General features: G+C 37.7%; 1 protein-coding gene across 2 annotated transcripts in view; it reads left to right on the top strand.

The window, feature by feature from the left end:
- LOC127847006 (probable serine/threonine-protein kinase tsuA) overlaps window positions 1-15,992 on the top strand; it is a 72,679-nt gene extending 56,687 nt beyond the window's left edge. For both annotated transcript variants that reach the window (XM_052378489.1, XM_052378488.1), the window contains exons 4-6: window positions 5,011-5,236; window positions 9,393-10,070; window positions 11,892-15,992. In XM_052378489.1, the coding sequence (XP_052234449.1) occupies window positions 5,011-5,236; window positions 9,393-10,070; window positions 11,892-11,989 (1,002 nt within the window). In that variant the 3' untranslated portion in view covers window positions 11,990-15,992. The remainder of the gene's footprint in view (window positions 1-5,010; window positions 5,237-9,392; window positions 10,071-11,891) is intronic.
- The last annotated feature ends 549 nt before the right edge of the window (window positions 15,993-16,541 follow it).

The following is a 16,541-nucleotide window of genomic DNA, read 5'->3' as shown; positions in this document are numbered from 1 at the left end:
CATAATATAATACTTAAAAAAACAACATCCTACCGAATCTGGTAGGATTTTCTTTTGATGTCAGAGGTTGAATGTGAGAGCATGAAACGACAACTCTGCGTGGGGATTGTGCAGCGGGGAGCCCGTTGTTTCAACATCGGCCTTTATCGTGGGCCAACATTAAATGATACCGTTCTAACTGAGGAGTAAATTAGGTCGGGAACCACATAGATGGTAATGTCACTACGTTTTTCCCAGTGTGGACACAATGACAGGAACCAGTCATGTTTACATGAATTTATATGCATGTATAAACGGCTAATACGCATTGAAATTGCACACGATGCGTAATCCGAATTTAGCCAGGAGTTTTTTTACTCAACAAAATTTTAGGTCATGCGTATTTTCTTTTTGTGCATGCGTATTTTACGCAAATACACATCTTATCTGGACCTCTGCCCACATACACAATTGTGGTGATGTAGATAAACTTAAATTGATGCTTTTGTATCCATCCTCTTCAAAAGCATCGTCATACCAGTACTGTCAGTACTATGATTTATGTTGTGTGTGTTGTGTTCACAGCCCTTTCTGTTTATTTCATGTAAAATGTTTAAACATGTTAGGTATGTTTTCATTGTAAAGTAAATAAATTATCAGAATAAATATTCTGAAAACATTGACTCTATGCTGACATCAGCTGAGCATGCTTATGGTGGGTTTTAGTGATTTCCTTTTGTCATAACATTTGTATGTCCCTCAGTTTATACTGGGGGACATATTGAGTTTGCCCTGTTTGTTGGTTTGTGTCAAACTTCACATTTGCTATATCTTTTGCAATATTGAAGATAGCAACTTCATATTTGGCATGCACGTGTACATTTTGAGTGGTGAAAAGTCAAGGTCATCCTTCAAGGTCAATATATGGGTCAAAATCGCTGTTGTTGAAGAAAACCTTGAGCCATATGTTTTGAATATCTCAGTTGAGTTTGAATACGATTGGCCTTGGTTGAAAAGCACTGCTGTTCAATTAAACTATACCTTGACAAAGTTTGAAAATTGGTCCTTATTGGTAATATTATTTGTCACAAGGGCCTTGGGCATAGTGGATAGTGAGTGTGCATAACAAACGGAATGTAATGAGTTTGATCGCCTTTATGGACAGTTCATTCAGAGCATCCCGCAATACATGAGGTACTTGTCTCAAAACGCCAAGGGCATGCTATATGCAATCAAGGCAAAATAAAAGTTGAAAACCAAGATAAGAATGAAATTTAAACAATTAGGTGGTTACTTTCAAAAACAAATCAACAACTTGACACATTGTCGAACCTGAAGGCTCAATCTCATGAATAAGGTTTTAATAGGAAATTAACAAGGAATATTAAACCATAGAATGTGCAAATGCAGTTTCTCATGGTGCTTGTTGATGTTATTAAATTAAACATAATCTTACTTGTTTTATTAAGACAAAATATTGTGAGTAAAACTAAATAATTCAATGAAACCTTCATAAAAAAAAAATGAAAGACGACTCAATAAAAAAAGAAGTTTTTTTTTCCATATGTATGTGTTAAATTATTATACACAAACGAAGTTAAGGGGATTATATAGGAGTGAACTTGTTGGTCAGTCGGTCTGTCTGTCAGTCCGTATTAAGTGTCCGCTCTCTAATTCAAGTAGTTTTCATCCGATCTTCACCAAACTTGATCAGAAGTTGTATCTACATGATGTCTAGGCCAAGTTTGAACATGGGCCTTGCCGGGTCAAAAACTAGGTCACGGGGTCACTTAGTGCGTTTTAAACATTCAGCATGTTGTCCGCTCTCTAATTCAAGTAGTTTTCATCCGATCTTCACCAAACTTGGTCAGAAGTTGTATCTACATGATGTCTAGGCCAAGTTCGAACATGGGCCTTTTCGGGTAAAAAACTAGGTCACGGGGTTACTTAGTGCGCTTTAAACATTCAGCATGTTGTCTGCTCTCTAATTCAAGTAGTTTTCATCCGATCTTCACCAAACTTGGTGAGAAGTTGTATCTAGATGATCTTAAGGCCAAGTTCAAACATTGGCCTTGCCGGGTCAAAAACTAGGTCACGGGGTCAGTGCGTTTTTTAACATTAAGCATGGTGTCCTCTCTCTTATTCAAGTAGTTTTCATCCAATCTTCACCAAACTTGGTCAGAAGTTTTATCTAGAAGGTCTGAAGGCCAAGTTTGAACATGGGCAATGCCAGATCAAAAACTAGGTCACAGGGTCACTTAGTACGTTTTACACATTGAGCATGGTGTCCGCTCTCTATTTCAAGTAGTTTAAATCCGATCTTCACCACACTTGGTCAGAAGTTGTAACTAGATTATGTGTAGGTCAAGTTCCAACATGGGCCTTGCCGGGTCAAAAACTAAGTCACGGGGTTACTTGGTGTGTTTTAAACCTCACCATGTTGTCCCCTCTCTAATTCAAGTAGTTTTTATCCAATCTTCACCAAAATTGGTCATAAGTTGTATCTTGATTATGTCTAGGGCAAGTTTAAATATGGTTCATGCCGGGTCAAACACAAGGTCACGGGGTCACTTAGTGCGTTTTAAACATCACAATGTAGTCCGCTCTCTAATTCAAGTAGTTTTCATCCAATCTTCACCAAATTTGGTCAGAAATTGTATCTAGATGATGTCTAGGGCAAGTTTGAATATGAGTCATGCCGGGACAAAAACTAGGGTACGGGGTATCTTAGTGCGTTTTAAACCTCACCATGTTGTCTGCTCTCTAATTCAAGTAGTTTTCATCCAATCCTCACAAAACTTGGTCACAAGTTTTATCTTAATGATCTCTAGGACAAGTTTGAACATGGGCCATTCCAGGCCTAAAACTAGGGCACGGGTCACTTAGTGCGTTTTTTAACATTCATCATGGTGTCCGCTCTCTAATTCAAGAAGTTTACATCAGATCTTCACCAAACTTGGACAGAAGTTTTATGGAGATGGTCTTAAGGCCAAGTTAGAACATGGGTCTTTCTGGGTCAAAAACTAGGTCAAGGGGTCACTTAGTGCGTTTTAAAAATTGAGCATGGTGTCCGCTGTTTTTTGTGAAGACGACATGCAAAATAGTATGTGTCAATGCGGCATGAGGGGGTATTCGTCACGTCTGTGACAAAGCTCTAGTTGTATTGACAAATTTTCTGTGATTGTTCCTTATCATTGATATGCTTTACACCCAAAAAATGCATGTTGTATCATTGTATATCATTTACCCTGCAGGCAATTGTCATTTCAAGCGCATGATGCTCTTTCTTTACTTCTGATTCTGAAATAAAAATATGGGTAAGATATCAAGTCTTGAACAAATTACATGTATTGCAAAATAAAAACATTTTAAAGTTAATTATGTTTATAATTTTAAATAGGTAATTTGAAATTAAGGTAGGATAAAAATGTTAATTTTACACAGATTTTGTTATGTTGAAATGTCTGATTTCATCTGAATGTGTCTTTATTTTTAGCTCACCTGAGCACAATGTGCTCATGGGGTAAACGTTTGTGATCGCCTTTTGTACGCCATGCGTCCTGTGGCGTCAACATTTACGTTGTATACACTTTAGAGGCCACAATTGTTGCCCATTATCTTCATGAAACTTGATCAGAAAAGTTGTCCCATTGATACTTGGAATGAGTTCAAAAATGGTGTTTGTTGGTTGAAAAACATGGCTAGCAGGGGGCTGCGCATTTTTCCTTGGTATATGGCTAATGTAAAACCTTTTTCACAGAAGCCACATTTATTGTCTGATCTTCATGAAACTTTGCCAGAATATTAAATCTTGGATGAGTTCTAAAAAATTTCCAGTTGGTTGTAAAAACATGGCTGCCACAGGGCGGGGCTTTCTTTCTTAAATGGTTAATTCAGTGCTCCAGCTAGGCCTAAATTTGAGGGTGCCCTGCCCCCCCCCCCCCCAAAAAAAAAAAAAAAATAATTCTTTTTACATATAACTGATAAATCTCTTATTACATTACAAGCATTCCAGAAAAGTCCTCGCACTCAAAGTGCCCTTTTTACAAAATTTTGCGCATCGAAAGTGCCCTTTTGGCAAAAAAGCCACCCTGCCCTTTTTAAATTTTAGCTGGAGCACTTGGTTATGATGAAACCTTGTTAACAATCAGAAAGTCTCATTTATTGTTCAATCATCATGAAACTTGGTCAGAACATTTGTTCTTATGATATCTTAGACTGCATGAACAGGTCAGTTCCTTTGTATCTCAGGTGAGTGACTTTGGGCATTTCATGCCTGCTTGTTTCTTCCATTTAATGTGTCGCATCCTAATCTCCCCCCTGTTTGCATGTCACATCATGATTTCTTCTGTTAATGAGTCAATTCATGCTTACCTATGTTTATGTGTCACGTCTTGTTTTCCTACTGTAAATGTTCAGCAATATTTTTGTCCTGTTAATGTCACGTGGTTTTCTCCTAAACTTTTCATGTAATATTTCCCCACTGTTAATGTATCTGTCATGTTTTTGCCCTTGTATCTGCCTGTTTATCTGTAACATCTTGTTTTGTCCTCCAGTTAAAATGTCACTTCAATGTAAATTCATCACATCTTGTTTTCACCCCCTGTTTATGTGGCCCAACATCTTATCCAATATGTCATGTCACATTTTTCCCTGTTTACATGTCACTTGGTCCTTTCTGTTTATATTTCAATAACCTATTGATATCACTGCATGCTTTCCCTGTTATGTGTCACATTCTCCTTTTCCAAGTTTTGTATGTCATCATGTTTTCAATGTTTTATGCCACATCATCGTTTCCTTGATATATGTCACATCAGATCACTCTGTCTCATCATTTTTCATCCATGTAAATGTGTCACATCATGTTTTCCATGCTTATGTGTCACCTCATGGGTTCCTTTCTGTTGATGTGTCACATAATTTTTCTAATTTTTAATCTGTTAATTCAAGGTTCTGCCTTTGTTTAATGTGTCACATTACTGCTAATGTGTCACATCCATGTTAATTTGTCAAATAATGTTTTCCCAGTGGCAAAACCTTGACAAAGAAGAGAAGGAAAAGTATAAGGACATGGCTAGAAAGATTAATGAAGAACATCAGGACAAACAGGAGGCAGCAGAAATAGCCTTTAATGAGAGCCTGTCTAAGCAATATCAGAAGCAGCAGCAGCAGCAACAACAACAGCAGCAGTGGACAGAGCAGCAGCCTGGCACGCCAGGGCAGGCACCAAGGCTGGCGACTCCTGCTCAGCAAGGTGAGACGTAGTGGAGAATCTTGATCTTGATGGAGTGTGGCGGTTTCTTTCTTTTAAATGTATGTTTTGGTTTTTGGTAGATCTTGGTCAGTATGCATACAGCTCCTCTGGGAAAATTTATGTTTGTTTCTTAACTGATTAAAAAAAGTGTCAACAACTGATTACATGAAACATGGCTCTTATTTTATTCCATTAAATTTTTGACACAGAAGGCATGAGAAGTTATGCTGGCTGAAGGTCAAGGCCACACCTGAAGGCATTCATTAAAGCCACCAATTCGCATCCAATCCAATATCTCGTGTATGTCCAAAAGAGGATTTTAATGAAATTAACTCAAATTATAATGTCATTGAGATGATGTACTGAAGGCATGGTAATTTGCACTCCAACTCAATGTCAAGATCACACTGAAAGGTTGAATGTGGTTAAGCCTCTGGCATGGAGTGATGCAGAGAGGCAAATAGCCTATGGTCAGTATGTTCATTTGAACTTCTGTCTGTACCAGAATAGCCCTTTATGACTTCTTTCATATGACATCAATAATCTTTTCTACAAAGCTTTGATACTTGCATGGAAATTATTTAAGAGCAATCTCATCACACCCAAATCACATGACCTCACTTTGACCTTGATACACTGCAAGGCCGATATATCGCGGTTGGTGGGGTCCAAATATCGCAAGCGGGATATATGCACGCGATATAACTCGGGAAATGTCTAACTTAATTGTATTGCGGTTAATTTGTCAAATTTCCCCAATGTTTTCATTTTATATATGGCGCTGCTACATATTTGTATAGTAATAGTTGCAAACCAATTCTACAATAAACATTTTCATAACTACATACGTATCTGTATTTATCATAAAATACAAAATGAATATAATATTTTTTATTTTCATTTACGATCGCTCGCGAATCAGCTAAAAAGAAGAATTTTTTGCCGTTAAAAAAAACGTTTAAAATATAATTGTGCATAGATTTGAATTTACCCTTATAAATAGTCCTAATGAAGGAATTGAAACAGCGTAACGGTAACGATAATGATATACAGCATGTTTGAATGATAATTTATTAAGAGGAAATGTCAATGCCACATAATTCGCAAGATACCGCGGTACTTTAGGTGACATTTTCAACGAAACTTTTAATGGAAATTAAATGATCTCAATGTTGTACCCGCTACGAAATGTTTATTTACAAATAAGTACACCCATGCCAATTTTTGCGCGCTTTTTATCAGGACTAAGAAATTAATGACCAGTACCGAAATTTAACGATTTATATACCAGTAAACTGCCATTATTACCATTGCAATGACAATAATTGGTTATTTCTTAAGTGTTAAAAACAACCTCAGCCCTGTGTAAACAACACTGTCACTATTCCACTTTTTCACGCTTCACTGCGTTCAATAGTTAGCCACGAAATATAGGGTGTTAATACTAGCTAGAACCGGTTTTTTGCTTTTAGCGAATTCTCAGATTAAAACATGTCATTTAGTGATCATGCTCGTCGGATTTTTGGGAGCCATAGCCAAAGCACGATATATTGGACAGCGCGATATACCGGTCCGCGATATATCGGAGTTGCAGTGTATTGACCTTTTAGAATAGTTAAGAATGGCCAAATTGATGCTTTCGTCTAAAATCAATACTGCTTTCTACAAGACTTGGATACTTGTATTGGATGATGTGTTTGAACACTCTCAACACACCCACATCAAACAAACATGGTTTGACATGTGATTGACTAACTGTTGGAATAATTCAGAAGGGTGAAAGTCCTTGTTTTACCAAAATGATGTGTTGGGTCCATATATAACTTTTATACTTTGATGGATGATCTCTTTGAACACATCACTATCAATTCACCCACACTACCTGGCCTCATTTTGACCTTGACATACTTTATGACTAAGTCATAATTTCCAAACTCTTCATTAACCCAAAATGAGCATTGACTTAACATCAATGCTTTGTACTAATAAGCTTTGATACTTGCATTCAACATTTTGCACAACCACACTACATGACCTCATTTGAAACCTTGACATGGACCTTAGCTTGAACTAAGACTTATTCAAATGGACCAATAAATCAATATTGTCGAGACTCACCGGGGTCATCAGCTTTTATTTAACGTATCATCTTGTTTAAACCTTAATTTAATGTCTTTTACTACTGTTCATTTTGATATCTCGAAGTCACCTTTACAATGTAGGAATGATCATGCTGGAAGATATACAATATTGGCCGCTTTGTCTTAAATCTGTTTAGCTTTACTATGTTAAAGAAACAACAAATGTTTTATTTTTAGCTCGACTATTATAAATGAAATATATATAGTGGAGCTATCCTACTCATCCCAGCGTTTGCGTTAGCGTGAGCGTGCAAATGTTAAACTTTGCGAACTACCCCAAATATTTTCAATGTCCCTTGACATATTGATTTCATATTTTGAATACTTCTTTACCAACAATTCCCCAACCTATAAACAAGAGCAGACAACTCTATCAAGCATTTTGTAATAATTATTGCCCCTTTTCTACTTCGAATAGTGCAGCATATGTAAAAGTTTGCTTACTACCCCAAATACTTTCCATGTCCCTTGACATATTGCTTTCATATTTATGCCCCTCTTCGAAGAAGAGGGGTATATTGTTTTACCCATGTCGGTCTGTCCGTCCACCAGATGGTTTCCGGATGATAACTCAAGAACACTTAGGCCTAGGATTATGAAACTTCATAGGTACATTGATCATGACTTGCAGATGACCCCTATTGATTTTCAGGTCACTAGGTCAAAGGTCACAGTGACTCGACACGGAAAAATGGTTTCCGGATGATAACTCAAGATGGCTTAGGCCTAGGATCTTGAAACTTCATAGGTACATTGATCAAGACTCGCAGATGACCCCGATTGATTTTAAGGTCAGTCGGTCTAAGATCAAGGTCACAGTGACTCGAACCAGTAGAATGGTTTCCGGATGATAACTCAAGAACCCTTACGCCTAGGATCATGAACTTTCATAGGTACATTGATCATGACTCGCTGATGACCCCTAGTGATTTTCAGGTCACTAAGTCAAAGGTCAAGGTCACAGTGACCCGAACCAGTAAAATGGTTTCCGGATGATAACTCAAGAACACTTACGCCTAGGATCATGAAACTTCATTGGTACATTTATCTTGACTCATAGATGACCCCTATTGATTTTCAGGTCACTAGGTAAAACAGTCAAGGTCATGGTGACTCAAACAAGTAAAATGGTTGTCAGACGATAACTCAAAAACGCTTACGCCTAGGATCACGAAACTTCATTGGTACATTAATCTTGACTCACAGATGACCCCTATAGATATTCAGGTCAACGGTCAAGGTCACGGTGACCCGAAACATTAAAATGGTTTCCGGATGATAACTCAAGAACGCTTATGCCTAGGATCATAAAAATTCATAGGTACATTGATCATGACTCGCAGATGACCCCTATTGATTTTCAGGTCAGTAGGTCAAAGGTTAAGGTCATGGTGACTGATCTTAAAAAATGGTTTCCGGATGATAACTCAAGAACACTTATGCCTAGAATCATGAACCATCATAGGTACATTGATCATGCCTCGCAGATGACCCTATTAACTTTCAGGTCACTGGGTCAAAGATCAAGGTCACAGTGACCTGAACACAGTAATATGGTTTCCGTATGATAACTCAAGAAAGCTTACGCCTAGGATCATGAAACTTCATAGGTACATTGATCATGACTCATAGATAACCTTCATTTAACTTACAGGTCACTAGGCCAAAGGCAACAGTCACGGTGTCTTGACACAGTTAAATTGTTTCAGGATGATGTCTCAAGAATACTCATATGCCTAGGATCATGAAACTTCATAGTAACATTGATCATAACTGGCAGATGACCCCTATTGATTTTCAGGTCACTAGGTCAAAGGTCAAGGTCAAAGTGACAAAAAACGTATTCACACAATGGCTGCCACTACAACTGACAGCCCATATGAGGGGCATGCATGTTTTACAAACAGCCCTTGTATGTAATTTTTTTTCCCCAAATCAGTTGTTTTTTCAGGGGAAAAAAATCCCAATCCGAAAAAGGCTTGGTGTATATTATTAATTTGTTATTGGTTTTACAGCTCATCATAGAAAAAAGCAGGAGGGAAAAAAGGCCAAGGAACACAAAGAACAAGACGAGGCTCTTATGCAACTTCAGCAACAGAGCACGCCCCTATATCAACCTCGCGTCGCCAGGGGAGGGTACAGTCCCCGAGGTCCTAGGAACATGGCCCGGCAGCATCAGGGTCCAGTGGGGCTGGGCAGTCCTGGGGTAAACTCTGGGGTTAGGTTTGACCCTTATAAGAGACCTGTTAACTACGGCAACAACGGACCTTCTAACAACAGTCTTACAAGTGTCAAAAATGAATTAGATGACATTTCAAATCAAAGTGCTGAGAATACGGGTAATCAGTTAATGAGAGAAAATATAAACGTGAAAACTGAGTCAGTGAATGAGGAAAATTTATCGGGATTGGTCACGTCAAATATGGCAAATAGTCAGGGTGATATCAAACAAGAAGGGCTGGAATTAGGGGCAGATTTCACCAACTTCATGTCTGGGAAGAGTGAAAGTGATTCAAATGTGAGAGTGAAGCTTGAAGCAGTGGATAATGATTTAGAAATCAAGGGTGTGGAGGGGGGTCAGCCCATGCAACCCCAGGACTGGAGTGCTAATGTTTCCATGGGAACAAACTTTGACCCAACTGGTGCTACTGGTTCCCAGGCAGACATGACGGGGCAGCAGGGATACATTTACAGTAAGTTGAACTTATATTTATTCCCCCCTCCCCCTTTGAAGAAGATGAGGTATATTGCTTTGCACATGTCGGGCCGTCGGTTGGTTAGTCTGTCCACCAGATGGTTTCCGGATGATAACTCAAGAACGCTTAGGCCTAGGATCATGAAACTTCATAGGTACATTGATCATGGCTAGCAGATGACCCCTTTTGATTTTCATGTCACTAGAACAAAGGTTAAGGTCACAGTGACTTGAATTAGTGAAATTGTTTCCGGATGATAACTCAAGAATGCTTACTCCTAGGATCATGAAACTTCATAGATAGATTGATCCTGACCGGCAGATGACCTCTATTGATTTTCAAGTCACTAGGTCAAAGGTCAAGGTCACAGTGACTCCAAATATTAAAATGGTTTCTGGATGATAACTCAATAATGCTTACGCCTATGATCATGAAACTTCATAAGTACATTGATCATGACTGGCAATTGACCACTATTTATTTTCAGGTCACTAGGCCAAAGGTCAAGGTCACAGTGACTCAACTTAGAAAAATGGTTTCCAGATGATAACTCAAGAATGCTTAGGCCTAGGATCATGAAACTTCATAGGTACATTGATCATGACTGGCAGATGACCCCTATTGATTTTCAGGACACTAGGTCAAAGGTCAAGGTCACAGTGACAAAAAACGTATTCACACAATGGCTGCCACTACAACTGACAATCATATGAGGGGCATGCATGTTTTACAAACAGCCCTTGATTGTATTAAACATAATTTTATATTCATAATGTTTAATCTCAATGTACAATATTAGTAATATGACATTTCGTAACGTTTCTGTATCAAGTACTGTAATAATAGTTGGAAACTAAATGTTTACATTTTGAAATGCTTGCATTACTTGTACTCTTTTGACATTTTGAAATATCACTTGTACACATTTAAGTGGGAATATTAAAAAAAAATACACAGTACCTTAATAGCAAATTTTAATTTAATTTACATGCTTAGTAGTTATGAACATTTAGCATGCTACTAACTTCAATGTGTTAACATTCTAATTCTTGATACAAATTTAGTTCTAATTTCATAAATATTTAACTCCCGTCACCACAGTAGAAGGGCTTAACTGGATTCATAATGGACAACTGTCAGTCCGTGCAAAGACACAAAGACATCGAACATGGTTATTGACCTTAAGTTGCACATACGTGTTAATTGCCTTTTTAATTAACAAGACCTTTAACTGACCAGCCCTTCAGCAGTATTATGCAAACGTTTGTACTTAAACAATCAGCTTAAGCCAAGCCCTAAATAAATAAAATTCTAAGTTTTTTTATGCCACAAATACCTATCTATGTAGGTTACAGCTACAGATACTCACGTCACACACGTCTTCTGATCGTCATGTGAGGCCACTGGTGAAGGCTTATAACCAGTAATTAAAGAAAAATTGTGCTGCATGTGGTACATGTAAAATTCAAATTAAATTGCATGAAAATTTCTGTAGGTATATACATCTTTGACATCTTATGGAAGGTATGTGCGGTGCTCAGAAGTCACAATGCTTGCTTCCATATTTTCATACGTTGTTGCCTTCAATGGTGTATTTATTATTTTAACTTTGTTTAGGGTTAACCTTGAAAACTTTGATTGGTAGAAAGATCTCATAGGTGAGAACTGAGTATATTTAAAAAAACTAAACCTGTATCGTGTTACTGGGGAAATTATGGAGCAGAGTTCTGTCACTGCCATTTATTGAGCTATAAGTAATTATTATATAATAATATATAATGTAATAATATATTACAGGCTACACTGTTTGTTTTTCAGTGAGAAGATGCACTGAAGCTGGACAAAACAATTGGCAAGATGTGAATACTTATAACCTTACTGCTGGTAATTCAGATTCAGATTCTGGCGAAGCCTAAAGCTAAAATGCTCCAACAGGACAGTGGCAGTTATTCATATGAAGTAATAAATGAAGCAAAGGATGTAAATATTAGTGCAATTTGCTCCAGTGAACTTGTGACAGAAGCAAATACATCAATTGTGACAATAAATGGGGATACAAGTGTCAGTACATGTCAGAAACAACTGCAAGTCATACCAAATGTATATAACTCTGTTGAAATAATGCCTAACACTATTGGGGAATCAGATAAAATTGTCAACCAAGCATTGCCAATCAATAACACACCTCCAACAAAAATTGCTCTGAAACGGAAATATGATACTAGAAAAACACAAGTTCAGTCTGCTGCCTCACCAGAACCTTCATCCCATGCAGCAGTTGCGTATTCGATGAACAAAAATCAAACCTGTTTGAGTAAAGTCTCTTTGAGTAGCTTCTCAGCTGAACAGAACGGTACACTTTTGCAACAGAAAGAACAGGAATTAGAATGTAAAAATTGTCATGAGAAATACTCTATGATTAAAGCTTTTTCTAACCATCTAGCAATTGAAATACACTTGCAGAATGAGTGCTTGAATACGATGATAGATTACGAACCTGTTTTTGACAGCAAGTATTTGAGTGAACAGTTTAAGAAGTTGCAAGTTGATTTTGAGGTAATGGAATGTACTTGCAAATCTATTTTACTTTCTCAAGCTGAATTCAATTCTCACCTTAAGCGTGGTCGTTGTGAAAAGGATTTAAAATGTCCGTTTGACAACTGCAGTAAATCATTTGGACCCTGTTCTGATTGGAATATGCATGTGAAAGAGTACCATGGTATCAGCGTCAGAGTGCAAAAACAGCTTTATGGATGTGGTGCATGCGACAAAATTGTTGAAACTAAATTAGAGCTAGAGAAACACAGAAATTCTGGATTTCATCCAAACCATGTTTTGTGCTGTGGCCATAAATTCTCATATGAAAGAGATTATAACTCCCATCGTAGTAGTGATCATGACTTTAAAACCCCTCGACCGTCAATTTATAACTGTGAGCAACTAGACTGCGATTTTACTTGTTTTGACGAACGATTCTTGCGGATTCACATGAACACATGCCACTTTCAAGAACTTTTCCAGTGCAATTTTGATGAAAAGGACAGGATAAATAATGACTGTTATAGAATTTTCAAAACTGAAGCTGACTGGTACAAGCACCTAGATCAGCATGTAAGTGTGGGATACTGCACATTTTGCAAAGCTTCATTGTTCCACAAGTGTTATTGGAAAAAACCTAAGCTGATGCACATAGATCCCAAGAGTAGGTTGGCTTGTCAATATACAACAAGCTTTTGTAAATCATTGGAAGAAACGGTTTTTGAAACAGTACAGGAAACTGGCTCTGTGCAAAGTGAAACATCTGCATCACATGATCAACATGAACAATCGGGCACAAAACAAGCTTCGAAAGAGGCGACAATCCAGAACACTGACAAAGCAGGAACAACAGCTGCTGATGACGAAAAAACGTTGAATGTTACAACTCAACAAAAAGAGAGCAATCAAACGGTTCAGAACAATTTTACAGGACACTCCTGATAATGAACTGGTTTGCAATGAAATTAATGATAAACAATTAAGAAATGCAGTGTCTAAGGATCTTCAAGAAAAAGAAATTGATAAACAACAACTAGAAGTCACTTGTTACCAATATGCAGACAAAAATCTGAATGCGAAAACTAAACTTGATTCTCCCTTTGGTTTAGATATAACTTTGGAGCAAAGTGTACATAGATCAGTAAAAGAAAGTAACACTGTGAAGACTAGCAGTGTGCAAAATGTAAAGAATGGATTTAACAATAGTCCTAAGCAACAATCTGTGAAACAACGATCGTTAAACGAAAAGAGTGTCATGGACATCAGATCAACATCATCCAAAGAAGACACTGAAAATTATCCAAAAATTTTGCCTGAACATATGAAGATACCCCGCTTTATGAAGGTTGATGAGCATTGTTATGAGGGAGTGTCTGATATAGACGGTGTAACATATGACGATATTTACAGACTAATTCCAAGCGCAATCCGAAAGTCCTTCTTCCAACCCAACTTCCTGTGTACTGTTAGGAACTGCAATAATTTGTCTGGCTCAGAGATAAAACATGATAGTCATCATTCAGATAAGCATCCATCTGCAAAATGTTCATATTCTTGCCTTAACGCGGATGCAGTGGCTCAGATGTATGAAAAAACGTTTTATCCTTTCCAGTCCATGTTTTACTGCAATGTGAGAGGTTGTAACTTCCTTCGTTTTCTTCCTTCAATGTCTGACCATTTCCCACAAGAACTGAAAGCTCACAGCGAACAGCATGATTACTCATTTGTAAAAGATGAGAATCACTGTGAAAAATCATGTAACTCATATTTTGTTTGTACTGCATGTGATATAAAATTAAGAACGTTTCAGCATTATGCACTTCATGGAAATGTTTGTAAAATCAGTAAAAATAACAACCGGTTACGGGTTTATATTTTTAAACAGTGTTCTGACGGTTGTGAAACAACTTTATGTCCGGTATGTAGTCAAGGTCCATTTAATCAGACTGGCTTTCGAAGAGCACTTTTTGAACAATCATAAAGTTGTTCGTGTCTATGAGTACTGGAGGTGTTGTATTGCAGATAGCATAGTACATGTTTTCTTCTACCCATATAACAAATGGAAATACGGTGGATTGGTTATACGACAATTAATCATTACCTCCACTTTTGCTTCTACTGTCCATCAGGTGAACATGTGTAAAACGTCTCGGGGGACCATTGAAATGCTTAAAAAAAATGTGATGAAACAAATAGAAAACAGGTCAGTTCCGTTGTGGCCCGGGCAACAAACCAGCTTTAGCAAAAGTTGGTGCAGTAACAAATGGCCCAAGTGCATTTGAGCTCGTAACAACAGGTTTGTCAACCTTACCTTCCCGTACTCCGAAGAAAAGTGAAATTCGTAAAAATGAACAAATAAATCTATTAGAAGATAAGTCGATTCTTAATGACTTGAGATACATACAAGCAAATGCAAAGGTTGATGTGGTTACATCTGGCTCAAGGGCAAATAAGCTTGTAGCAACCGCTTCGTCTAACTCTGTCATGCCGCAACCACCGCATAATGACGTCAATCCGACTGAAACGGAAACCATAAAAATATACATGATAAAGCCATTGACGGATAGTCTCTCTAGTACGCCTGATTTGATTTGTGTGGACGCAGATTCCATCGAACTGCGTATGGATACATTATCTACACAGTCAGCACCGGATAATTACGCACATGATAGTATTAATATGAGAGAAGAAACCTTTAAGATTGTCAAGCAAACCTCAAAAACAAGTATTTTATCAACATTTGAAACAAGTTTGTTGGTGCCATCATTTGTGTCAAGAACGGGTAATGCCTTAAATGGTAGTATTGCCATGAGATATATACCAACTGTGGTTGATGAGCAGAAATCAAATACAAGTATTTCATCATCAAAAGAAAGCTATTTAAACGTACACGGAAGCACTGCTGAATGTTCCAAAACATCTGAAACAAGTATGTTTAGGCCATCGATTGTGTCGCCAATGGGCGATTTATCTTGTGCAATGAACATATTGCCAGTTAAAACTGAACCATTTGAATCGGGTATGTATGCCCAAGCCATTTCGTCAACCACAAAGAATGCTGTTGTCGAAACAAGTGATCAATTGAATTCAACTCATGTGAGTGAAAGTTCACACGATTCTTTAAGCTGGCTAAATAGTTCCATTTTCAAAGAAGAACTGCTGGTCGACGATGTCACAACTGGACAATACGTTGTCCAAATTTACAAAGTTTGTGACGACGGTGAAATCAAAGTAGAAGCAGACTCTTGACATTTCCTTTCATGTGAAAGCTCTTAAACGCTCTGTAACTATTGTTAAGAACAATCGTACCTTTTGGGTCCCATGCAATTGTTTCTACGTAAATTACGATATCAAAGAATGCATATTATAATTCAAAGGGAATTTTCAGAGTTTTCGATGTAGAACATAGGATCTGGGGGCATATTAAAGTCGCACAGTCCGTTAGTAAGTCTGTCTGTCTGTCTGTCTGTCCATCCGTCCTTCCGGATTAGTTTATGCTCAATTACTCGAACACATGTCATAGGATCTTCGCCACACTTTATGAACATGTGTAAGGTCATAAGATCTAGGTCAAGTTCGATAATCAGCCAAAGTTACGAAGACACTCCTGAGTTACAACCCTTGAATCATCAGTGAAATTGGTTTTTTTCTCATTTCCGCTCAATAACTGGAGCAATTGTCATCGGATCTTCACCAAACTTCATGAAAATGTGTAAGGCAATAACATCTAGGTCAAGTTTGAAAATCTGCCTAATTGACCCAGACACTCTGGAGGTACGGTCCTTGAATCATCTTAAAATTGCGTATTTTCTCGTTTCCGCTTAATAACTCGAGCAAATGTCATAGGATCTTCGCCACACTATCATGAACATGTGTTAGCTCATAAGATCTAGGTCAAGTTCGATAATCAGCCTAATTGACCAAGACACT

The sequence above is a fragment of the Dreissena polymorpha genome, chromosome 10, assembly GCF_020536995.1.
Source record: "Dreissena polymorpha isolate Duluth1 chromosome 10, UMN_Dpol_1.0, whole genome shotgun sequence".
NCBI classification, from domain to species: Eukaryota; Metazoa; Mollusca; class Bivalvia; order Myida; family Dreissenidae; genus Dreissena; species Dreissena polymorpha.
Note: the sequence above shows the minus strand (reverse complement) of the source record. Positions and strands in the feature narration are given on the sequence as shown.